We start from the raw sequence: 27842 nt of genomic DNA, 5'->3' as shown, positions 1-27842 counted from the left end.
TCACTGATTTCAACCACCATCAATCACACCATCTTTCTTTTTGTTGTCCGTGATGCTGGTGTAGGTCGTCCCTGGTAGGGACCTGGCTTACACAAAGCACGTTGGGCGTTAGTTTAAGGCTGATTCATTTCACGTTGCTCATCAATTTGAGTTGATTAGGGGTTAGTTGAAGGTTGTTATTAAGTGAATAAAAGTTGTATTATATTTTAAACTTTATTGGAGCCCCAAGGTGCCGTGGTAACCCCCAGCTCATAGAGACCTGGTCTGTGGAGGTGCTGTTGTCATGGAGATCAGGAGGGGCCGTGGCAGAGTCCTCGTTACCCTAGACACCAAGACGCATAACGGGCAACAACCTTAACACACCAGGGTACCGCTACTGTAGGTAGGCTGTGTCACAAATGGCACCCTAAGGGTCCTGGTCTAAAGTAGTGCACTATATAGGGAATAGGGTCCCATAGGGCTCTGGTCTAAAGTAGTGCACTATGTAGGGAATAGGGATCCATAGGGCTCTGGTCTAAAGTAGTGCACTATATAGGGAATAGGGTTCTATAGGGTTCTGGTCTAAAGTAGTGTACTATATATGGACTAGAGTGCCATAGGGCTCTGGTCGAAAGTAGTGCACTATCTAGGGAATAGGGTGCTATAGGGATCTGGTCTAAAGTAGTGCACTATATAGGGAATAGGGTCCCATAGGGCTCTGGTCTAAAGTAGTGCACTAAATAGGGAATAGGGTCCCATAGGGCTCTGGTCTAAAGTAGTGCACTATGTAGGGAATAGGGTGCCCTAGGGCTCTGGTCTAAAGTAGTGCACTATATATAGGGAATAGGGTGCCATAGGGCTCTGGTCTAAAGTAGTGTACTATATATGGACTAGAGTGCCATAGAGCTCTGGTCTAAAGTAGTGCACTATGTAGGGAATAGAGTGCCATCTGGGATGCAACCTGGGGATCAATACATCACTTTATACTCCTTGTCGACTTTGGCCGGAGCTGTCCTGAGCGCCTCCAATTCTTGAGGAACTGCGTACAGTCTCCTTTATGAAACAAAAGTGGCCCGGATTCACACACAGTGGCAAAGAAATGGTTGCTCAAAGTGGACTGGGATCTGTATTGAATAGCAGTGGAGAGTGCATTCATATCTGGATTCCACTTCGTTCAATCCAGTGTACACACACCAGTAGCCTGTTGGAGACATTTCACCAGCAGGTGTTCTGACAGGCTAACTAAATAGCTAACGAAATAGCCAAAATGTTGCTCGTTAACTGTTTAGCTACAGAGTTAAGCATTAAAGTCGCGGACTCATTGTCACCTGTCCACCGACGCTGTTATGGGAAACCGGGGATTACCTCTATTAAATCACAAGGATACGTCATAAGAACATTTTAAGAATAGCCTAATTGACTAATTGCTTCCACGCTGAGCATAGATCTCCCAAGAGACATGAATATTTGAGCCTTTATAAGGTTATAGATCAACGTGTCTAAGTTAGCTACCTTGAAGTATTCTCCATGTTATCGCTGATTCTATGAATGAAGGAATTCATGAAAACAAAGTTTTTGGATGTGGGCAGAACTGAAAAAGCGTGTGCGAGCAAGGAGGTCTACAAACCTGACTAAGTTACACCAGCTCTGTCAGGAGGAATGGGACAAAATTCACCCAACTTATTGTGGGAAGCTTGTGGAAGGCTACCTGAAACTTTTGACCCAAGTTAAACAATTTAAAGGCAATGTTACCAAATACTAATTGAGTGTATGTAAACTTCTGACCCACTGGGAATGTGATGAAAGAAATAAAAGCTGAAATAAATCACTCTCTCTACTATTATTCTGACATTTCACATTCTTAAAATAAAGTGGTGATCTTAAATGACCTAAGACAGGGAATTTTTACTAGGATTAAATGTCAGGAATTGTGAAAAACTGAGTTTTGACTCACGATGAATCATGGAAAAGTCACGATGAGTCATGGAAAAGTCACGATGAGTCATGGAAAAAAGTCACTCCAAGTCGTGGAAAAGTCACTCCAAGTCGTGGAAAAGTCACAACAAGTCATGGAAAAGTCACAACAAGTCATGGAAAAGTCACTCCAAGTCATGGAAAAGTCACTCCAAGTCGTGGAAAAGTCACTCCAAGTCATGGAAAAGTCACAACAAGTCGTGGAAAAGTCACAACAAGTCGTGGAAAAGTCACTCCAAGTCATGGAAAAGTCACAACAAGTCGTGGAAAAGTCACAACAAGTCGTGGAAAAGTCACTCCAAGTCATGGAAAAGTCAAAACAAATCGTGGAAAAGTCACAACAACTCGTGGAAAAGTCACAACAAGTCGTGGAAAAGTCACAAGTCGTGGAAAAGTCACAACAAGTCGTGGAAAAGTCACAACAAGTCGTGGAAAAGTCACAACAAGTCGTGGAAAAGTCCTGAAATTCCATCTGTCAAACTGTGTATCAACCCTTAACAATAATCAGAGGTCTGTCTCTGTAGCATATTGTCATTTGGGAATTTCTGTGAATGGATCAACTTGAAAAAATGACATCCCAAATCAAGCACTGAGAACCACACACACAGTCTTTGCCTTATTAGCCTGGTCCCAGACTTGAGAACCACACACACAGTCTTTGCCTTATTAGCCTGGTCCCAGACTTGAGAACCACACACACAGTCTTTGCCTTATTAGCCTGGTCCCAGACTTGAGAACCACACACACAGTCTTTGCCTTATTAGCCTGGTCCCAGATCGGTTTGTGCTGTCTTGCCAAACTCCTATGATCACTGTCGTTGGCAAGACTGCACAACACATTTATTAAGCGTCTCAGTGTAGGAGTGCTGTTTTGCCTTTTCGATTATAAGGATTGGACAAGGGAGACCTGATCCTAGACCAGCACTACCACTCTGAGATACTTTATGAATACAGGCTAGTCTCTAATAGGCCAGAAGGAGCTGACTGCTGCTCAGAGGACACACTGATTGGCCACATACAAGGAAGGCGTTTCCACAGTGGCCACAGACCACCCTCGTGCCCTCAGGCTGGACTGGCAGGGCCGGCTGGGCCGGCTGCTCCTCTGGAATCACCATCACCGGGCTCAGGTTGATGATGCGTCTGCTGTAGGAGGCGGGGCACACAGAGGGGGAGGGGTTACCATACAGTAGTGATGGATCGTTTTTGTTTACCCATGTTTCCCAGGTAAGAGGTACTATTGTCAGTTGGTTACTGATGGTCAGTTTGTTATTGGATTCATGGTCTTGAACATTTCCGTATTGAAGAACATCCATCAGGCTGTTTTAAAAAGGCTACCAGGATTAATCTACTGGACTCTAGACCAGCAAGGATTCATCTACTGGACTCTAGACCAGCAAGGATTCATCTACTGGACTCTAGACCAGCAAGGATTCATCTACTGGACTCTAGACCAGCAAGGATTCATCTGCTGGACTCTAGACCAGCAAGGATTCATCTGCTGGACTCTAGCCCAGCAAGGATTCATCTACTGGACTCTAGACCAGCAAGGGTTCATCTAGTGGACTCTAGACCAGCAAGGGTTCATCTGCTGGACTCTAGACCAGCAAGGGTTCATCTGCTGGACTCTAGACCAGCAAGGGTTCATCTGCTGGACTCTAGACCAGCAAGGATTCATCTAGTGGACTCTAGACCAGCAAGGGTTCATCTAGTGGACTCTAGACCAGCAAGGGTTCATCTGCTGGACTCTAGACCAGCAAGGGTTCATCTGCTAGACTCTAGACCAGCAAGGGTTCATCTGCTGGACTCTAGACCAGCAAGGGTTCATCTGCTGGACTCTAGACCAGCAAGGGTTCATCTGCTGGACTCTAGACCAGCAAGGGTTCATCTGCTGGACTCTAGACCAGCAAGGGTTCATCTGCTGGACTCTAGACCAGCAAGGGTTCATCTGCTGGACTCTAGACCAGCAAGGGTTCATCTACTGGACTCTAGACCAGCAAGGGTCCATCTACTGGACTCTAGACCAGCAAGGGTCCATCTACTGGACTCTAGACCAGCAAGGGTTTAACTACTGGACCAGAAACCCTGTATGAATTCCTGGGGCTGCTGTGGACAGACAGAAAGAGCTGCCTGCCGTGAACTCTGACCTACCAGTTGGGTCTGGGGCATCCTATCACCTACCAGTTGGGTCTGGGGCATCCTATCACCTACCAGTTGGGTCTGGGGCATCCTATCACCTACCAGTTGGGTCTGTGGTGGGGCATCCTATCACCTACCAGTTGGGTCTGGGGCATCCTATCCTCCTAGATGAGTCTTTGCAGATGAGGAGACAGTTACAGGGACAGCGTACATACTTCTTCCCAGTCGGTGGGTTTTTGATGGGCTGAAAGAAAGAAAGCACTTTGAACTAGGTTTAAATCCATTTTAAACCATTTAATTGCTAGTAAATTACACAGTAAAACCACATAATAAAAACACAATCACAATAACACTGTCACGTGTAATCCCTCTCCGGACTCTAGGTCACCAGGCTGCTCCTTATGGCACACATCATCGTTACACGTACCTGCAGACTCACCTGGACCCCACACATATACACACACACCATCGTTACACGTACCTGCAGACTCACCTGGACCCCATCACTTCCCTGATTACCTTCCATATATATATATATATATATATACATACACACACACACACATATATATGGAGTCCAGGTGGGTCTGACGCCTCGTGTAACAATGGTGGGAGGGATATATATCTGTCAGTCCCTTTGGTTCCTTCCCAGGCGTCGCTGTTTCTGTTTCCTGTCTGTGTGCTGTTAGTGTTTCCTGTCTGTGTGCTGTTAGTGTTTCCTGTCTGTGTGCTGTTCCATTTATTTTATTAAAACACTCCCTGAACTTACTTCCCAACTCTCATTACAGAGTCTCGTTACAAACACTCTTATTCACAGGAGACACACCCAATTCCATTCCAATTAGTTGGTCATTTTGCTGAGTCATGTCCCTGGATTCTCGTGTTACAAGCCCTGGTTGAGTTTCGACAGAGCAGAGCACGGCAGTACAAGACTGCTACTAACACCGTCTTGTTGAGGGGTCAGCCTCGGCACGCACGGATCGACTGACTGACTATTTGATCCGTCTCAGCTGAGACGACTGAGGAAACTACTGGCTGTGGTACTGTGGCTCCACGCTGTCGTAGAAGAAGGAACCATCTTTATCGCCTCGTGAAAACCAGACTGAAACACCGCACTCGCATTTGTTTCACTTCACTTGTGGTACGCGAAACAGAATTTGAGCTAGCAACATCTGTCTGGTTTAAACGAGGCTACAATCTTTAGTCCACTCGCGTAACAACAAACCCCAGCTCAACTCCATGACCATGCAGTTGTAGAGTAGTTACTACATTCGTATGTAATAACACGTTAATAACAGTGTTATTAATCTGTTATCGACACTAAGAGTGCAAGACTGTATCGCAAGTGCAAAGAAAAACTCCAAATAACGCACGTAGAGCAGAACTGGGCCAAAACCCCCTCCTCATTTGAATAGAGAAAAGAGCCATCAAATTTTACAACCATCTAAAAACAAGTGACCCCAAAACATTCCATCACACAGCTCTACAATGTCAAGAGATGAAACAAGAGACGAGTCCCCTCAGCCAGCTGGTTCTGAGGCTCAGTTCACTAACCCAAACCAACCCCATAGAGCCTCAGGACAGCAATCAGCCAGCTGGTTCTGAGGCTCAGTTCACTAACCCAAACCAACCCCATAGAGCCTCAGGACAGCACTCAGCCAGCTGGTTCTGAGGCTCAGTTCACTAACCCAAACCAACCCCATAGAGCCTCAGGACAGCAATCAGCCAGCTGGTTCTGAGGCTCAGTTCACTAACCCAAACCAACCCCATAGAGCCTCAGGACAACACTCAGCCAGCTGGTTCTGAGGCTCAGTTCACCAAACCAACCCCATAGAGCCTCAGGACAGCACTCAGAACATCTGGACCAACCAAATCATCACAAAACAAAAATAAAAATATATCACCTATTGGAAAGACACCACAAAAAATCTAAGTAAACTATGTCTCTAAACAGACAGTACATGGTGGCAGATAATCTGACCACTGTGACTGATAGAAAACTGAGGAAAAGATTGACTAGGTACAGACTCAGTGAGGACAGTCTGGCTATAGAGACCGGTCGTCACAGACAAACCTGGCTGCCCAGAGAGGACAGTCTGGCTATAGAGACCGGTCGTCACAGACAAACCTGGCGACCCAGAGAGGACAGTCTGGCTATAGAGACCGGTCATCACAGACAAACCTGGCTGCCCAGAGAGGACAGTCTGGCTATAGAGACCGGTCATCACAGACAAACCTGGCTGCCCAGAGAGGACAGTCTGGCTATAGAGACCGGTCGTCACAGACAAACCTGGCTGCCCAGAGAGGACAGTCTGGCTATAGAGACCGGTCGTCACAGACAAACCTGGCTGCCCAGAGAGGACAGGTTGCGCTCACTCTGCTCCAGGGGAGAGGTAGAGACAGAGCTGCATTTCCTATTACACTGTGACAAATACTCAGACCTAAGAGAATATTTATTTCCCAAAATTATAACTCAATACAAAGAATTTGAAACTATAAAATATGAAGAAAAAATCAAATATTTATTGGGTGAAAAGCCAAAATGTGCCGTTTTGGCAGCCAAATATGTGTCCTCCTGCCACAACCTGAGGGACAGCCAGTGAAAAGTGCAAAGTAATGTCGATAATATTTCCCATGTAGTTTTGTTTTGTCTTTCATACCAGGTCATGTGTCTTCTCAGTCATGTTGACTCTGGTCTACTACCAGGTCATGTGTCTTCTCAGTCATGTTGACACTGGTCTACTACCAGGTCATGTGTCTTCTCAGTCATGTTGACTCTGGTCTACTACCAGGTCATGTGTCTTCTCAGTCATGTTGACACTGGTCTACTACCAGGTCATGTGTCTTCTCAGTCATGTTGACACTGGTATACTACCAGGTCATGTGTCTTCTCAGTCAGGTTGACACTGGTCTACTACCAGGTCATGTGTCTTCTCAGTCATGTTGACACTGGTCTACTACCAGGTCACGTGTCTTCTCAGTCATGTTGACTCTGGTCTACTACCAGGTCATGTGTCTACTCAGTCATGTTGACACTGGTCTACTACCAGGTCACGTGTCTTCTCAGTCATGTTGACTCTGGTCTACTACCAGGTCCTGTGTCTTCTCAGTCATGTTGACTCTGGTCTACTACCAGGTCATGTGTCTTCTCAGTCATGTTGACACTGGTCTACTACCAGGTCATGTGTCTTCTCAGTCATGTTGACACTGGTCTACTACCAGGTCATGTGTCTTCTCAGTCATGTTGACACTGGTCTACTACCAGGTCACGTGTCTTCTCAGTCATGTTGACACTGGTCTACTACCAGGTCACGTGTCTTCTCAGTCATGTTGACACTGGTCTACTACCAGGTCATGTGTCTTCTCAGTCATGTTGACACTGGTCTACTACCAGGTCATGTGTCTTCTCAGTCAGGTTGACTCTGGTCTACTACCAGGTCATGTGTCTTCTCAGTCATGTTGACACTGGTCTACTACCAGGTCATGTGTCTTCTCAGTCATGTTGACACTGGTATACTACCAGGTCATGTGTCTTCTCAGTCAGGTTGACACTGGTCTACTACCAGGTCATGTGTCTTCTCAGTCATGTTGACACTGGTCTACTACCAGGTCATGTGTCTTCTCAGTCATGTTGACACTGGTCTACTACCAGGTCCTGTGTCTTCTCAGTCATGTTGACACTGGTCTACTACCAGGTCATGTGTCTTCTCAGTCATGTTGACACTGGTCTACTACCAGGTCATGTGTCTTCTCAGTCATGTTGACACTGGTCTACTACCATGTCATGTGTCTTCTCGGTCATGTTGACACTGGTCTACTACCAGGTCATGTGTCTTCTCAGTCATGTTGACACTGGTCTACTACCAGGTCATGTGTCTTCTCAGTCATGTTGACACTGGTCTACTACCAGGTCATGTGTCTTCTCAGTCATGTTGACACTGGTCTACTACCAGGTCACGTGTCTTCTCAGTCATGTTGACACTGGTCTACTACCAGGTCATGTGTCTTCTCAGTCATGTTGACACTGGTCTACTACCATGTCATGTGTCTTCTCGGTCATGTTGACACTGGTCTACTACCAGGTCATGTGTCTTCTCGGTCATGTTGACACTGGTCTACTACCAGGTCATGTGTCTTCTCAGTCATGTTGACACTGGTCTACTACCAGGTCATGTGTCTTCTCAGTCATGTTGACACTGGTCTACTACCAGGTCATGTGTCTTCTCAGTCATGTTGACACTGGTCTACTACCAGGTCATGTGTCTTCTCAGTCATGTTGACACTGGTATACTACCAGGTCACGTGTCTTCTCAGTCATGTTGACACTGGTCTACTACCATTGCTTTAATGTATTGTTGTTCTCATTAATATTGTTGTTGTTGTTGTTAATGGTAATCCCATGTCCACTACTACTATTATTATTGCTGTTGGTCCCACCATTTATTTATATATAAATATAGTTTATATATATATATATTTTCATTTTATTTATATTTTTCAATATGTATACTTTGACAATGTAAGTAATAATGAACTTGCCATGTCAATAAAGTCAATTGAATAGAGAGAGAGAGAGATAGAGACAGAGAGAGACAGAGAGACCAGTGAAGCAACAGTAGGATGAGAATTGACAAAGCAGTAGAATCATCATCAGTAGCAGCAGGGAGTCTGCATGGTCTCACCAGATACACACATACACACATACAGAAGTGCAGTTGAGTCTTACCGTGGCCTCGTTGCACACAGTACACTTCACCACGTGCTGATGAAGCTTGCCATCCAGGTTAATGAGAGACTGACACACCCGGCAGTTGATGACGGGTACCCCCCCTGGGTCGGGACTGGCGATGGCTGTGTAGGGGGGAGGGAGTTCAGCTGGAAGGGAGAGATACAGACACACCTGGTTTAATGACACATTAGATACAGTTGAAGTCCTAAGTTGACATACACTTAGGTTGGAGTCATTAAAACTTGTTTTTCAACCACTCCACACATTTCTTGTTAACAAACTATAGTTTTGGCAAATCGTTTCGAACATCTACTTTGTGCATGACACAAGTCATTTTTCCAACAATTATTTACAGACAGATTATTTCACTGTATCACAATTCCAGTGTGTCAGAAGTCTACACACACTAAGTTGACTGTGCCTTTAAACAGCTTGGAATATTCCAGAAAATGATGTCATGGATTTAGAAGCTTTTGATAGGCTGGTTCACATCACTTGAGTCAATTGGAGGGGCACATGCGGATGTATTTTTGCTTGACATTTGAACCAGCGACCCTTCGGTTACTGGCCCACTGCTCTTAACCACTAGGCTGCCCTTGATGTAATGATATCGTACACAATTTCATGTTTTTAGGCCTACAGACGAGGCCCTGCTTTCACTTCCATTTCCTTTAACACGGGTCGACCTGGGAGATGAGTGAAAATAAGGTGGGTCAGTTGACAGCCAAAGGGAGTTACTTCCTGATGTCAATACCCCCCCCCCCCCTCCCCTGTTTGGGTCAAAAAAGCAGAACTGACCTATTTTTTTTAATACCTTTTATTTAACAAGTCAGTTAAGAACAAACTCTTATTTACAATTTATCAACCCATGGAGGTCTGGATTTGGAGTCACACTCAAAATTAAAGTGGAAAACCACACTACAGGCTGATCCAACTTTGATGTAATGTCCTTAAAACAAGTCAAAATTAGCCTCAGGAGTGTGTGTGGCCTCCACGTGCCTGTATGACCTCCCTACAACGCCTGGGCATGCTCCTGATGAGGTGGCGGATGGTCTCCTGAGGGATCTCCTCCCAGACCTGGACTAAAGCATCCGCCAACTCCTGGACAGTCTGTGGTGCAACGTGGCGTTGGTGGATGGAGCGAGACATGATGTCCCAGATGTGCTCAATTGGATTCAGGTCTGGGGAACAGGCGGGCCAGTCCATAGCAGCAATGCCTTCCTCTTGCAGGAACTGCTGACACACTCCAGCCACATGAGGTCTAGCATTGTCTTGCATTAGGAGGAACCCAGGGCCAACCGCACCAGCATATGGTCTCACAAGGGGTCTGAGGATCTCATCTCGGTACTTAATGGCAGTCAGGCTACCTCTGGCGAGCACATGGAGGACTGTGCGGCCCCCCCAAAGAAATGCCACCCCACACCATGACTGACCCACCGCCAAACCGGTCATGCTGGAGGATGTTGCAGGCAGCAGAACGTTCTCCACGGCGTCTCCAGACTCTGTCACGTCTGTCACATGTGCTCAGTGTGAACCTGCTTTCATCTGTGAAGAGCATAGGGCGCCAGTGGCGAATTTGCCAATCTTGGTGTTCTCTGGCAAATGCCAAACATCCTGCACGGTGTTGGGCTGTAAGCACAACCCCCACCTGTGGACGTCGGGCCCTCATACCACCCTCATGGAGTCTGTTTCTGACCGTATCAGCAGACACATGCATATTTGTGGCCTGCAGGAGGTCATTTTGCAGGGCTCTGGCAGTGCTCCTCCTTGCACAAAGGCGGAAGTAGCGGTCCTGCTGCTGGGTTGTTGCCCTCCTACGGCCTCCTCTATGTCTCCTGATGTACTGGCCTGTGTCCTGGTAGGGCCTCCATGCTCTGGACACTACGCTGACAGACACAGCAAACCTTCTTGCCACATATATATATATATATATATCACAGAGCTAAGCTTTTTATCACAGAGCTTGGCAATATTTCACAGAGCTAGGCTATATATATATATAACAGAGCTAGGCTATATACAGTGCCTTGCGAAAGTATTCGGCCCCCTTGAACTTTGCGACCTTTTGCCACATTTCAGGCTTCAAACATAAAGATATAAAACTGTATTTTTTTGTGAAGAATCAACAACAAGTGGGACACAATCATGAAGTGGAACGACATTTATTGGATATTTCAAACTTTTTTAACAAATGCTGTTCACAAATGCTCTCCATCCAACCTCACTGAGCTCGAGCTGTTTTGCAAGGAGGAATGGGAAAAAATGTTCAGTCTCTCGATGTGCAAAACTGATAGAGACATACCCCAAGCGACTTACAGCTGTAATCGCAGCAAAAGGTGGCGCTACAAAGTATTAACTTAAGGGGGCTGAATGATTTTGCACGCCCAATTTTTCAGTTTTTGATTTGTTAAAAAAGTTTGAAATATCCAATAAATGTCGTTCCACTTCATGATTATGTCCCACTTGTTGTTGATTCTTCACAAAAAAATACAGTTTTATATCTTTATGTTTGAAGCCTGAAATGTGGCAAAAGGTCGCAAAGTTCAAGGGGGCCGAATACTTTCGCAAGGCACTGTAATATATATATATGTATATGCAGGCCTCAACCACTACCCTGAGAGCCCTTGATTCAGTATATCATGCAGCCCTCAGGTTCATTACCAACCAAACACATCATTGTGATCTCTACAGTGCTGTTGGCTGGTCATCATTGACCTTGCATAGGCTTAAACCCTGGTATACACTGATTTATAAGGCCATATTGTAGGCTTAAACCCTGGTATACACTGATTTATAAGGTCATATTGTAGGCTTAAACACCGGTATACACTGATTTATAAGGTCATATTGTAGGCTTAAACACTGGTATACACTGATTTATAAGGTCATGTTGTAGGCTTAAACACTGGTATACACTGATTTATAAGGTCATATTGTAGGCTTAAACACCGGTATACACTGATTTATAAGGTCATATTGTAGGCTTAAACACTGGTATACACTGATTTATAAGGTCATATTGTAGGCTTAAACACTGGTATACACTGATTTATAAGGCCATGTTGTAGGCTTAAACACTGGTATACACTGATTTATAAGGCCATGTTGTAGGCTTAAACCCTGGTATACACTGATTTATAAGGTCATATTGTAGGCTTAAACACCGGTATACACTGATTTATAAGGCCATGTTGTAGGCTTAAACCCTGGTATACACTGATTTATAAGGTCATATTGTAGGCTTAAACCCTGGTATACACTGATTTATAAGGTCATATTGTAGGCTTAAACACTGGTATACACTGATTTATAAGGCCATGTTGTAGGCTTAAACCCTGGTATACACTGATTTATAAGGTCATATTGTAGGCTTAAACCCTGGTATACACTGATTTATAAGGCCATATTGGATAAAATGCCACTTTATCTCTGTTCTTTTTGAGTCAGATCAGTAGATAAATATCAGTTACGGTCCCATTCTGATTTACTTCTAACAGTACCAAACATTAGAACAGGTCATGGTAGAAATAGCTTTAGTTACATTTTAAAATGTGATGATCTAGTTTCGTTGGTGGAGTTTAAACACTTGATCGATGTATATATGTCATAGAAGAGTGTAAATGTCTTTAGGACAGCTGTTTTTAGTCAAGGTGTTTGTGTTTTTAAACGTAAAATGTCATTGTTGTACTGTATGTGTGTTTATAGTTTTGTTTAATGTTGTGTTAGTGTATGTAAGTTGTTTTGTCTGAAAACGTTGTTCCCCCTGCTGCTATTGGACCAGGTCTCTCTTGGAAAAGAGATGTTATCTCAATGAGGAAAAAAACTGTTTATATAAAAGGTAAAAAAAACTAAATGAGTACAGTTATTTATATATATCACATTATTGTGGACAGTCGGGTTAATATAATAGTTGGATTAAAACGTTTACATGCTTTGCAAGAAGACGGATTCCCCTAATCATCCTGTTTCCATGGACACATCTGAAATCAGTCTGCCTGATGGTACTCTGATGAAAGCAGAACATCAACAATCAGAATAAACATTCTACCACAGCAACTGTCATTTCTAGGAAGCATATTTGACTCTGAGTTCAGACATATAAAGTTTGTATGTGAAAACTACTTCTAAGAAGGATAAAGCCAGTAGTTCTGAACTCACTTCCCTCATGGAACTAACACATGACCAGATTAAACACACCTCTGGAACTAACACAGGACCAGATTAAATACACCTCTGGAACTAACACAGGACCAGATTAAATACACCTCTGGAACTAACACACGAGCAGATTAAATACACCTCTGGAACTAACACAGGACCAGATTAAATACACCTCTGGAACTAACACACGACCAGATTAAATACACCTCTGGAACTAACACACGACCAGATTAAATACACCTCTGGAACTAACACAGGACCAGATTAAATACACCTCTGGAACTAACACACGACCAGATTAAATACACCTCTGGAACTAACACAGGACCAGATTAAATACACCTCTGGAACTAACACACGAGCAGATTAAATACACCTCTGGAACTAACACACGAGCAGATTAAATACACCTCTGGAACTAACACAGGACCAGATTAAATACACCTCTGGAACTAACACAGGACCAGATTAAATACACCTCTGGAACTAACACAGGACCAGATTAAATACACCTCTGGAACTAACACACGAGCAGATTAAATACACCTCTGGAACTAACACAGGAACAGATTAAATACACCTCTGGAACTAACACAGGACCAGATTAAATACACCTCTGGAACTAACACAGGACCAGATTAAATACACCTCTGGAACTAACACACAAGCAGATTAAATACACCTCTGGAACTAACACACGAGCAGATTAAATACACCTCTGGAACTAACACAGGACCAGATTAAATACACCTCTGGAACTAACACACGAGCAGATTAAATACACCTCTGGAACTAACACAGGACCAGATTAAATACACCTCTGGAACTAACACAGGACCAGATTAAATACACCTCTGGAACTAACACACGAGCAGATTAAATACACCTCTGGAACTAACACAGGACCAGATTAAATACACCTCTGGAACTAACACAGGACCAGATTAAATACACCTCTGGAACTAACACAGGACCAGATTAAATACACCTCTGGAACTAACACACGAGCAGATTAAATACACCTCTGGAACTAACACAGGAACAGATTAAATACACCTCTGGAACTAACACAGGACCAGATTAAATACACCTCTGGAACTAACACAGGACCAGATTAAATACACCTCTGGAACTAACACACAAGCAGATTAAATACACCTCTGGAACTAACACACGAGCAGATTAAATACACCTCTGGAACTAACACAGGACCAGATTAAATACACCTCTGGAACTAACACACGAGCAGATTAAATACACCTCTGGAACTAACACAGGACCAGATTAAATACACCTCTGGAACTAACACAGGACCAGATTAAATACACCTCTGGAACTAACACACGAGCAGATTAAATACACCTCTGGAACTAACACAGGACCAGATTAAATACACCTCTGGAACTAACACACGACCAGATTAAATACACCTCTGGAACTAACACACGACCAGATTAAATACACCTCTGGAACTAACACACGACCAGATTAAATACACCTCTGGAACTAACACAGGACCAGATTAAATACACCTCTGGAACTAACACAGGACCAGATTAAATACACCTCTGGAACTAACACACGACCAGATTAAATACACCTCTGGAACTAACACAGGACCAGATTAAATACACCTCTGGAACTAACACAGGACCAGATTAAATACACCTCTGGAACTAACACAGGACCAGATTAAATACACCTCTGGAACTAACACACGACCAGATTAAATACACCTCTGGAACTAACACACGACCAGATTAAATACACCTCTGGAACTAACACAGGACCAGATTAAATACACCTCTGGAACTAACACAGGACCAGATTAAATACACCTCTGGAACTAACACAGGACCAGATTAAATACACCTCTGGAACTAACACAGGACCAGATTAAATACACCTCTGGAACTAACACACAACCAGATTAAATACACCTCTGGAACTAACACAGGACCAGATTAAATACACCTCTGGAACTAACACAGGACCAGATTAAATACACCTCTGGAACTAACACACGACCAGATTAAATACACCTCTGGAACTAACACAGGACCAGATTAAATACACCTCTGGAACTAACACACGAGCAGATTAAATACACCTCTGGAACTAACACACGACCAGATTAAATACACCTCTGGAACTAACACACGAGCAGATTAAATACACCTCTGGAACTAACACACGACCAGATTAAATACACCTCTGGAACTAACACAGGACCAGATTAAATACACCTCTGGAACTAACACAGGACCAGATTAAATACACCTCTGGAACTAACACAGGACCAGATTAAATACACCTCTGGAACTAACACAGGACCAGATTAAATACACCTCTGGAACTAACACACGACCAGATTAAATACACCTCTGGAACTAACACAGGACCAGATTAAATACACCTCTGGAACTAACACACGACCAGATTAAATACACCTCTGGAACTAACACAGGACCAGATTAAATACACCTCTGGAACTAACACACGAGCAGATTAAATACACCTCTGGAACTAACACACGACCAGATTAAATACACCTCTGGAACTAACACAGGACCAGATTAAATACACCTCTGGAACTAACACAGGACCAGATTAAATACACCTCTGGAACTAACACACGACCAGATTAAATACACCTCTGGAACTAACACACGACCAGATTAAATACACCTCTGGAGTGCAGATTAAGGTGTTTACATGTCCTAATAATATGACAGATTGCTCAGAAAAAAAACAGGTGCTTTAATATTCATACGCTTACTTTGATTTTGACCTTTGGCCGATTAAGATAAGCAGTGTAAAGAGTTCACATGACTATTGCATAATCTGCCTACTGCCATAATCAGTTCCCCATCGAATGATTACTGTGCATGTAAACATACCTAATGAGGTTTTAGAAGTGCATTCAATTCAGTGATTCAACGACGCTCTCTAGGAATCTTGTCTGTCCTCTCACTGAGGAGTACAGCCACTCTACTCTAGAGTAGTACAAAAACCTTCAACTAAACCAGTCCAGGTAACCAGAGGTGGCAGGTAGACTAGTGGTTAGAGGGGGGCAGGTAGACTAGTGGTTAGAGGGGGGGGGGGCAGGTAGACTAGTGGTTAGAGGGGGGCAGGTAGACTAGTGGTTAGGGGGGGGCAGGTAGACTAGTGGTTAGGGGGGGGCAGGTAGACTAGTGGTTAGAGGGGGGGGGGGGCAGGTAGACTAGTGGTTAGAGGGGGGGCAGGTAGACTAGTGGTTAGAGGGGGGCAGGTAGACTAGTGGTTAGAGGGGGGCAGGTAGACTAGTGGTTAGAGGGGGGGGGGGGCAGGTAGACTAGTGGTTAGAGGGGGGCAGGTAGCCCAGAGGTTAGAGGGGGGCAGGTAGCCCAGAGGTTAGAGGGGGGCGGTAAGTAGACTAGTGGTTAGAGGGGGGCAGGTAGCCCAGAGGTTAGAGGGGGGCGGCAGATAGACTAGTGGTTAGAGGGGGGCAGGTAGCCCAGAGGTTAGAGGGGGGCGGCAGGTAGACTAGTGGTTAGAGGGGGGCGGCAGGTAGCCCAGAGGTTAGAGGGGGGCGGCAGGTAGCCTAGTGGTTAGAGGGGGGCAGGTAGCCCAGAGGTTAGAGGGGGGCGGCAGATAGACTAGTGGTTAGAGGGGGGCAGGTAGCCCAGAGGTTAGAGGGGGGCGGCAGGTAGACTAGTGGTTAGAGGGGGGCGGCAGGTAGCCCAGAGGTTAGAGGGGGGCGGCAGGTAGCCTAGTGGTTAGAGGGGGGCAGGTAGCCTAGTGGTTAGAAGGGGGGCAGGTAGCCTAGAGGTTAGAGGGGGGAGGCAGGTAGCCTAGTGGTTAGAGCTTTGGACAAGTAACCGAAAGGTTGCAAGATTGAATCCCGAGTTGACAAGGTAAAAATCTGTCGTTCTGCCCCTGAACAGTTAATCCACTGTTCCCCCAGTAGGCCGTCGTTGAAAATAAGAATATGTTCTTAACTGACTTGCCTAGTTAAATAAAGGTATTTAAAAAATAAACAAATAAATCAAACCCACCCCTCAGCTGTGTATTCACTAACCGACAGACTAGAACCCAGTCCAGCTCTTTGACCAGGGCTAATCACTGTTCCACATTGGATGATAAGAGGTTTGTCGTCAAATACAACCCAATAAACCAAGGGAATTAGCCATAACACAGAGGTCAGGTTTTACCTTGTCTTTACCAGAAACACAGAGAGACTGCTTTCAATATACGCTGGGAATGTGTGACAGCTTCTGGATCAATTTCGTTTGACATTTTTGTCATGGTAGAGCAAATGGAAAAGTCCATTCAGAAACAGTATGGGACTGGATCCAGGAAGTAAGCAGGACAAGCAGGTCACTTTCCCAGCGTATTAGAGGTCATTATAGTCCGACGTTTCAATGTTTACTGTTAATTCTGTGGTGAAATATGGATTAAACATTAGATTTAAATCGCATGGTGTACAAAGGTGAGTAACAATGCTCATTCAGTTTCTCCATTATATGGCCGTTGACTGGCTGTGTTGTCCAGAACGTAGGGGTATTATGGGCTGTGTTGTCCAGAACGTAGGGGTATTATGGGCTGTGTTGTCCAGAACGTAGGGGTATTATGGGCTGTGTTGTCCAGAACGTAGGGGTATTATGGGCTGTGTTCGTAGTGAACTATATAGGGAATTGGGTGCCATAGGGCTCTAATGAGATGGCAACCAGCACAGGTCTAACAAGGTCACACCAATCAAATCAAAGTTTATTTGTCACGTGCACCGTGAAACCAATAGATCAAAAAGGTATTAGGTGAACAAGAGGGAGATAAAGAAATAAAACAACAGTAAAAAGACAGGCTATATACAGTAGAGAGGCTATATACAGTAGAGAGGCTATATACAGTAGAGAGGCTATATACAGTAGAGAGGCTATATACAGTAGAGAGGCTACATACAGTAGAGAGGCTATATACAGTAGAGAGGCTATATACAGTAGAGAGGCTATATACAGTAGAGAGGCTATATACAGTAGAGAGGCTATATACAGTAGAGAGGCTATATACAGTAGAGAGGCTATATACAGTAGAGAGGCTATATACAGTAGAGAGGCTACATACAGTAGAGAGGCTATATACAGTAGAGAGGCTATATACAGTAGAGAGGCTATATACAGTAGAGAGGCTATGTACAGTAGAGAGGCTACATACAGTAGAGAGGCTATATACAGTAGAGAGGCTACATACAGTAGAGAGGCTATATACAGTAGAGAGGCTATATACAGTAGAGAGGCTATATACAGTAGAGAGGCTACATACAGTAGAGAGGCTATATACAGTAGAGAGGCTATATACAGTAGAGAGGCTATATACAGTAGAGAGGCTATGTACAGTAGAGAGGCTACATACAGTAGAGAGGCTATATACAGTAGAGAGGCTACATACAGTAGAGAGGCTATATACAGTAGTGAGGCTATATACAGTAGAGAGGCTACATACAGTAGAGAGGCTATATACAGTAGAGAGGCTATATACAGTAGAGAGGCTATATACAGTAGAGAGGCTATATACAGTAGAGGGGCTATATACAGTAGAGAGGCTACATACAGTAGAGAGGCTATATACAGTAGAGAGGCTATATACAGTAGTGAGGCTATATACAGTAGACAGGCTATATACAGTAGAGAGGCTATATACAGTAGCGAGGCTATATACAGTAGAGAGGCTATATACAGTAGTGAGGCTATATACAGTAGAGAGGCTATATACAGTAGAGAGGCTATACACAGTAGTGAGGCTATATACAGTAGAGAGGCTATATACAGTAGAGAGGCTATATACAGTAGAGAGGCTATATACAGTAGAGAGGCTATATACAGTAGAGAGGCTATATACAGTAGAGAGGCTATATACAGTAGAGGGGCTCTATACAGTAGAGAGGCTACATACAGTAGAGAGGCTATATACAGTAGAGAGGCTATATACAGTAGTGAGGCTATATACAGTAGACAGGCTATATACAGTAGAGAGGCTATATACAGTAGCGAGGCTATATACAGTAGAGAGGCTATATACAGTAGTGAGGCTATATACAGTAGAGAGGCTATATACAGTAGAGAGGCTATATACAGTAGTGAGGCTATATACAGTAGTGAGGCTATATACAGTAGAGAGGCTATATACAGTAGAGAGGCTATGTACAGTAGAGAGGCTATGTACAGTAGAGAGGCTATATACAGTAGAGAGGCTATGTACAGTAGAGAGGCTATATACAGTAGAGAGGCTATGTACAGTAGAGAGGCTATATAGAGTAGAGGGGCTATATAGAGTAGAGAGGCTATATACAGTAGAGGCTATATACAGTAGAGAGGCTACATACAGTAGAGAGGCTATAAAAGTAGAGAGGCTACATACAGACACCGGTTAGACAGGTTGTTGAGGGAGTATGTACATGTAGATATGGTTAAAGTGACTATGCATATATGACAAACAGAGAGTAACAGTAGCGTAAAATAGGGGTTGGTGGTTGGTGGGTGGTGGGACACAATGCAGATCGCCCGATTAGCCAATGTGCGGGAGCACTGGTTGGTCGGCCCAATTGAGGTAGTATGTACATGAATGTATAGTTAAAGTGACTATGCATATACACTGCTCAAAAAAAATAAAGGGAACACTTAAACAACACAATGTAACTCCAGGTCAATCACACTTCTGTGAAATCAAACTGTCCACTTAGGAAGCAACACTGATTGACAATACATTTCACATGCTGTTGTGCAAATGGAATAGAATACAGGTGGAAATTATAGGCAATTAGCAAGACACCCCCAATAAAGGAGTGGTTCTGCAGGTGGTGACCACAGACCACTTCTCAGTTCCTGTGCTTCCTGGATGATGTTTTGGTCACTTATGAATGCTGGCGGTGCTTTCACTCTAGTGGTAGCATGAGACGGAGTCTACAACCCACACAAGTGGCTCAGGTAGTGCAGCTCATCCAGGATGGCACATCAATGCGAGCTGTAGCAAGAAGGTTTGCTGTGTCTGTCAGCGTAGTGTCCAGAGCATGGAGGCGCTACCAGGAGACAGGCCAGTACATCAGGAGACGTGGAGGAGGCCGTAGGAGGGCAACAACCTCCGCCTTTGTGCAAGGAGGAGCAGGAGGAGCACTGCCAGAGCCCTGCAAAATGACCTCCAGCAGGCCACAAATGTGCATGTGTCTGCTCAAACGGTCAGAAACAGACTCCATGAGGTGTGGTATGAGGGCCCGACGTCCACAGGTGGGGGTTGTGCTTACAGCCCAACACCGTGCAGGACGTTTGGCATTTGCCAGAGAACACCAAGATTGGTAAATTCGCCACTGGCGCCCTGTGCTCTTCACAGATGAAAGCAGGTTCACACTGAGCACGTGACAGACGTGACAGAGTCTGGAGACGCTGTGGAGAATGTTCTGCTGCCTGCAACATCCTCCAGCATGACCGGTTTGGCGGTGGGTCAGTCATGGTGTACGGTGTCATTTCTTTGGGGGGGCCGCACAGTCCTCCATGTGCTCGCCAGAGGTAGCCTGACTGCCATTAGGTACCGAGATGAGATCCTCAGACCCCTTGTGAGACCATATGCTGGTGCGGTTGGCCCTGGGTTCCTCCTAATGCAAGACAATGCTAGACCTCATGTGGCTGGAGTGTGTCAGCAGTTCCTGCAAGAGGAAGGCATTGCTGCTATGGACTGGCCCGCCTGTTCCCCAGACCGGAATCCAATTGAGCACATCTGGGACACCATGTCTCGCTCCATCCACCAACGCCACATTGCACCACAGACTGTCCAGGAGGTGGGGGATGCTTTAGTCCAGGTCTGGGAGGAGATCCCTCAGGAGACCATCCGCCACCTCATCAGGAGCATGCCCAGGCGTTGTAGGGAGGTCATACAGGCACGTGGAGGCCACACACACTCCTGAGGCTAATTTTGACTTGTTTTAAGGACATTACATCAAAGTTGGATCAGCCTGTAGTGTGGTTTTCCGCTTTAATTTTGAGTGTGACTCCAAATCCAGACCTCCATGGGTTGATACATTTGATTTCCATTGATAATTTTTGTGTGATTTTGTTGTCAGCACATTCAACTACGTAAATAAAAAAGTATTTAATAAGAATATTTAATTCATTCAGATCTAGGATGTGTTATTTTAGTGTTCCCATTTTTTTGAGCAGTGTATGATAAACAGAGAGTAGCAGCAGCGTAAAAGAAGGGTTGGGCACACAATGCAAATAGTCTGGGTAACCATTTGGTTACATGTTCAGGAGTCTTATGGCTTGGGGGTAAAAACTGTTGAGAAGCCTTTTTGTCCTAGACTTGGCACTCCGGTACCGCTTGCCATGCGGTAGTAGAGCGAACAGTCTATGACTGGGGGTGGCTGGGGTCTTTTTTTAGGGCCTTCCTTTGACACCACCTGGTATAGAGGTCCTGGATGACAGGAAGCTTAGCCCCAGTGATGTACTGGGCCGTACGCACTACCCTCTGAAGTGCCTTGCGGTCAGAGGCCGAGCAATTGCCGTACCAGACAGTGATGCAACCAGTCAAGATGCTCTCTGTTGCAGCTGTAGAACCTTTGAGGATCTTAGGACCCATGCCAAATCGTTTTTAGTTTCCTGAGGGGGAATAGGTTTGGTCGTGCCCTCTTCACGACTGTCTTGGTGTGTTTGGACCATTCTAGTTTGTTGTTGATGTGGACACTGAGGATCTTGAAGCTCTCGGGTGCGCACCTGGTGCTAACGAGCTATACGTGCTAAAGTCTAACCTCTAAATATGAATTTAAATATGAAGTTAAAGTCCAAAGCATGTAACAGTGCACTAAGTGAAAAAAACTAAGCCAATACTCTTGCTCAAGTATCATCTCTCTAATAAAAAAGTCACTCATCGACAAATCTTTTGATGTAGGGTGGTGTTTCACCCCCAAGTTGCCCTACAAGTGCATCTAACCCCACTCACAGCCAACAGTTCAGAGTTTACAAATACATCTGGTAGGAAAGCTGGGATTCCCCTCTAACAAAGGCCATCAAAACCAATTTTATTTTGTTTTGTTTTTCGCAATTGTGCATTTGTCTGCTTGTCAGAATGCACTTTTCTCTCGTTATGCCACCACCAGAAGACTATTTATCTCACGTAGAACACAACAACAACAAGCCGACGAGCAGTTTCTCTCTCGTTATGCCACTCATAACTTGTCAGCCACAGGAGGTTGGTGGAACCTTAATTGGGAAGGACGGACTCGTGGTAATGGCTGGAGCGGAATGATACCAGACACAGGGTTCCCATGGTTCCCATGTACACCAAACACAGGATTCCCATGTACACCAGACACAGGGTTCCCATGGTTCCCATGTACACCAAACACAGGGTTCCCATGGTTCCCATGTACACCAAACACATGGTTCCCATGGTTCCCATGTACACCAAACACAGGGTTCCCATGGTTCCCATGTACACCAAACACAGGGTTCCCATGGTTCCCATGTGTTTGATGCCATTCCATTCACTCCGTTCCAGCCATTATTATGAGCAATCCTCCCCTCAGCAGACTACACTGATGTCAGCTAACAAGTTTTGGATTGGTAAATAGCATAGCCAGCTATCTAAAAGTGTAGTAATCATGGCTGAATACACAGGGGCCCTAACCTACAGGGGGAGCCCATTGATTTTGTTAGTCACCCTGACCTACAGGGGGAGCCCATTGATTGTGTTAGTCACCCTGACCTACAGAGGAAGCCCATTGATTTTGATAGTCACCCTGACCTCCAAGGGGGACCCCCAAAAGGCTTGGCCCGTCTCTGGGCCCATGCTCTGGTCAAAAGTAGTGCACCACAATGGGAAAAGAGTTCCAATAAGAATGTAGTCTCTGTGTTCTAACTCTGCACCATAATGGAAAAGAGTTCCAATAAGAATGTAGTCTCTGTGTTCTAACTCTGCACCATAATGGGAAAAGAGTTCCAATAAGAATGTAGTCTCTGTGTTCTAACTCTGCACCATAATGGAAAAGGGTTCCAATAAGAATGTAGTCTCTGTGTTCTAACTCTGCACCACAATGGGAAAAGAGTTCCAATAAGAATGTAGTCTCTGTGTTCTAACTCTGCACCACAATGGGAAAAGAGTTCCAATAAGAATGTAGTCTCTGTGTTCTAACTCTGCACCATAATGGGAAAGGGTTCCAATAAGAATGTAGTCTCTGTGTTCTAACTCTGCACCATAATGGGAAAAGAGTTCCAATAAGAATGTAGTCTCTGTGTTCTAACTCTGCACCACAATGGGAAAAGAGTTCCAATAAGAATGAAGTTTCTGTGTTCTAACTCTGCACCATAATGGGAAAGGGTTCCAATAAGAATGTAGTCTCTGTGTTCTAACTCTGCACCATAATGGGAAAAGAGTTCCAATAAGAATGTAGTCTCTGTGTTCTAACTCTGCACCACAATGGGAAAAGAGTTCCAATAAGAATGAAGTTTCTGTGTTCTAACTCTGCACCATAATGGGAAAAGGGTTCCAATAAGAATGTAGTCTCTGTGTTCTAACTCTGCACCATAATGGGAAAGGGTTCCAATAAGAATGTAGTCTCTGTGTTCTAACTCTGCACCATAATGGGAAAAGAGTTCCAATAAGAATGTAGTCTCTGTGTTCTAACTCTGCACCACAATGGGAAAAGAGTTCCAATGAGAATGAAGTTTCTGTGTTCTAACTCTGCACCATAATGGGAAAAGGGTTCCAATAAGAATGTAGTCTCTGTGTTCTAACTCTGCACCACAATGGGAAAAGGGTTCCAATAAGAATGTAGTCTCTGTGTTCTAACTCTGCACCATAATGGGAAAAGGGTTCCAATAAGAATGTAGTCTCTGTGTTTTAACTCTGCACCATAATGGGAAAAGAGTTCCAATAAGAATGTAGTCTCTGTGTTCTAACTCTGCACCACAATGGGAAAAGAGTTCCAATAAGAATGTAGTCTCTGTGTTTTAACTCTGCACCATAATGGGAAAAGAGTTCCAATAAGAATGTAGTCTCTGTGTTCTAACTCTGCACCATAATGGGAAAAGAGTTCCAATAAGAATGTAGTCTCTGTGTTCTAACTCTGCACCACAATGGGAAAAGGGTTCCAATAAGAATGTAGTCTCTGTGTTCTAACTCTGCACCATAATGGGAAAAGAGTTCCAATAAGAATGTAGTCTCTGTGTTTTAACTCTGCACCATAATGGTAAAAGAGTTCCAATAAGAATGTAGTCTCTGTGTTCTAACTCTGCACCATAATGGGAAAAGAGTTCCAATAAGAATGTAGTCTCTGTGTTCTAACTCTGCACCATAATGGGAAAAGGGTTCCAATAAGAATGTAGTCTCTGTGTTCTAACTCTGCACCATAATGGAAAAGGGTTCCAATAAGAATGTAGTCTCTGTGTTCTAACTCTGCACCATAATGGGAAAAAAGTTCCAATAAGAATGTAGTCTCTGTGTTCTAACTCTGCACCATAATGGGAAAGGGTTCCAATAAGAATGTAGTCTCTGTGTTCTAACTCTGCACCATAATGGAAAAGGGTTCCAATAAGAATGTAGTCTCTGTGTTCTAACTCTGCACCATAATGGGAAAAGAGTTCCAAAAAGAATGTAGTTTCTGTGTTCTAACTCTGCACCATAATGGGAAAAGAGTTCCAATAAGAATGTAGTCTCTGTCTTCTAACTCTGCACCACAATGGGAAAAGAGTTCCAATAAGAATGTAGTCTCTGTGTTCTAACTCTGCACCATAATGGGAAAAGAGTTCCAATAAGAATGTAGTCTCTGTGTTCTAACTCTGCACCATAATGGGAAAAGAGTTCCAATAAGAATGTAGTCTCTGTGTTCTAACTCTGCACCATAATGGGAAAAGAGTTCCAATAAGAATGTAGTCTCTGTGTTCTAACTCTGCACCATAATGGGAAAAGGGTTCCAATAAGAATGTAGTCTCTGTGTTCTAACTCTGCACCATAATGGGAAAAGAGTTCCAATAAGAATGTAGTCTCTGTGTTCTAACTCTGCACCATAATGGAAAAGAGTTCCAATAAGAATGTAGTCTCTGTGTTCTAACTCTGCACCATAATGGGAAAAGGGTTCCAATAAGAATGTAGTCTCTGTGTTCTAACTCTGCACCATAATGGGAAAATAGTTCCAATAAGAATGTAGTCTCTGTGTTCTAACTCTGCACCATAATGGGAAAAGAGTTCCAATAAGAATGTAGTCTCTGTGTTCTAACTCTGCACCATAATGGGAAAAGAGTTCCAATAAGAATGTAGTCTCTGTGTTCTAACTCTGCACCATAATGGGAAAAGAGTTCCAATAAGAATGTAGTCTCTGTGTTCTAACTCTGCACCATAATGGGAAAAGAGTTCCAATAAGAATGTAGTCTCTGTGTTCTAACTCTGCACCATAATGGGAAAATAGTTCCAAATAAGAATGTAGTCTCTGTGTTCTAACTCTGCACCATAATGGGAAAAGAGTTCCAATAAGAATGTAGTCTCTGTGTTCTAACTCTGCACCATAATGGGAAAAGAGTTCCAATAAGAATGTAGTCTCTGTGTTCTAACTCTGCACCATAATGGGAAAAGAGTTCCAATAAGAATGTAGTCTCTGTGTTCTAACTCTGCACCATAATGAGAAAAGAGTTCCAATAAGAATGTAGTCTCTGTGTTCTAACTCTGCACCATAATGGGAAAAGGGTTCCAATAAGAATGTAGTCTCTGTGTTCTAACTCTGCACCATAATGGGAAAAGAGTTCCAATAAGAATGTAGTCTCTGTGTTCTAACTCTGCACCATAATGGGAAAAGAGTTCCAATAAGAATGTAGTCTCTGTGTTCTAACTCTGCACCATAATGGGAAAAGAGTTCCAATAAGAATGAAGTTTCTGAGAAAAGCGTGTCTTGACAAAGATGTGTAGTTTACTGTAGGTTAGTAGGCTCTCCAGTCATTTGAATGGGGAACATGCTGATTTCACAACAGGGCTGTGTATATTATCATCTGAATATCACTGTGCTAAACAGAGGGAACAATGGCCCTACGCATTCAGATCACCCACAAGGACCCTGTGTGTTTAACTGTACATATGAAATACACTACAACACTACACAGAGGAACTCTGTTTCCAGAGAACACATAGTGAAGGGCTCATCCACAACATGCATAACTGAGCCTATATGTCATGCATGGAGAGTGAGGGATAGTAATACCATCCACAACATGCATTTCATGGATGCGTATGATCCAGTCAAATGAAAGAGGTTTATAATATATATATATATATGTTACAGTGGAGGCTGGTGGGAGGAGCTATAGGAGGACGGGCTCATTGTAATGGCTGGAACACATCAACCATATGGAAACCACATGTTCGGCTCCTTTCCTTCAATACCATTCCAGCCATTACAATGGGCCCATCCTCCTATAGCCCCTCCCACTGATGGGTTATAAAAATACTCATTCATAGCCTAGTGGCCCGTTATGTTCAATTTGCATGGGCCTAATGTCTTATGGACTCAACAACCACACAACGTTGAGATGGGATTTTTTTCAGGATTTGTGAGTTATACTTGTATCCTCTGATTAATAATGTCCTTCCTGCTCATCTCAAGTAATGGCTGACAGCATCATATCCTTTTAGAAGACGTGTAAACAGTATTACCCAGCAACACAGATCGTGATGCGAGTCATTTCTGCAGAATACTGAATTGAATACAACTGGAATTTTTTCTGAAAATATTCGGCTAGGCCTTCTACTGCAAGCTCAACCTTTTGATTTCTGACTGATGCCCTTCTCTTGCCCGTTACAATTTAACGCACTACGCAAAAATAATGCTCAACACGATACTCCCAAAATGATTCAGCATTCATGGGGGGAGTCATAGCCTGAAGTCGGTTTACCTCTCGGGCTCGTGTCCTGCAGGTACGAAGGCGGTCCCGACGGTGTGACATTCCCAGAGTTCGGTGCTGAGAGCAGCGGGGACCGTTCATCCATGCCTTCGTCGGCCATGGCGGCAGCAGTTCACCCAAACCAGACGAATAAACACCGAGAAGAAGTAGAGCCGATGCGGCGGAGCCTCTCCTCTGGCCAGTGTTTCCTTGGGAGGGGGCGGCCAGCAGATCCGTGGTAGCCTACTGCTCCGGAGAGGGCACTTCCTCGGAGGTGGAGCTACACAGACCTCAACGGGACCGGGTGGGAGGGTTGTGAGCGACTGAATGCAGAGAGAGAGCCAGACACCCCAACCCAACCCGTTCCACCCAGGCACAGTGGCATGCCTTTTAGTGGGCCTGAAAACTAGACTAAATCAGCAATGAATTCTTTGAGATACAGTTTACATCCTCCAGAATGAGGAATAATATACTACTATACCCTAGGGGCTACTGTAGACAGGCTATATTATATTGTATTATCTGTTTAAAAGATTCAACAAAACTATCCAAGAATATTCAATATTATATTCTGATTTTGGTGGTGGATGAGGTGTAAAAACGGTTTGGGTGTCTAGAAAAAAAAACACAAAATAAATCCAATCAATGAACGATCTATTCTGTTTTATTCTATTCTGATCTATGTTTAACAGATAATAAAAACACACTCAAAGGACCTCTGGATGATATAGGTGTGTTTTCTAAAACAATGTGGTTTGGTCCCAGCAAAAGAGAATACATTATTGAAGATCTGCTACTTCTATCATTTTCACCTCCGTTACCAATAACATATTAAATCAGATCGATCATATCTCTACTAGCCATAACAAAAATATTAATTCAAATCATTCTGTGATTGATGTTGAAGACAGTATTTTTTTTAGACGTATTTGTTGTTTTAATCAAGTTTCACTGACGTTTTGCTCATTGCCAATT

The 27842-nt window shown here is 44.0% G+C and overlaps 1 protein-coding gene across 1 annotated transcript in view; it reads right to left on the bottom strand.

The window, feature by feature from the left end:
* The window catches only part of pip4p2 (phosphatidylinositol-4,5-bisphosphate 4-phosphatase 2), a 33508-nt gene extending 6262 nt beyond the window's left edge, over positions 1–27246 (bottom strand). Inside the window, exons 1-4 of the mRNA XM_036970805.1 lie at positions 26880–27246; positions 8815–8963; positions 4226–4332; positions 2972–3095 (exon numbers count right to left, since the gene is read on the bottom strand). Coding sequence (XP_036826700.1) covers positions 2972–3095; positions 4226–4332; positions 8815–8963; positions 26880–26988 — 489 coding nt within the window. The 5' untranslated portion in view covers positions 26989–27246. The remainder of the gene's footprint in view (positions 1–2971; positions 3096–4225; positions 4333–8814; positions 8964–26879) is intronic.
* Positions 27247–27842: the final 596 nt, after the last annotated feature.

The sequence above is a fragment of the Oncorhynchus mykiss genome, chromosome 32 (assembly GCF_013265735.2).
Source record: "Oncorhynchus mykiss isolate Arlee chromosome 32, USDA_OmykA_1.1, whole genome shotgun sequence".
In the NCBI taxonomy this organism is placed as follows: Eukaryota; Metazoa; Chordata; class Actinopteri; order Salmoniformes; family Salmonidae; genus Oncorhynchus; species Oncorhynchus mykiss.
This window is presented reverse-complemented; position numbering and strand designations above follow the sequence as displayed.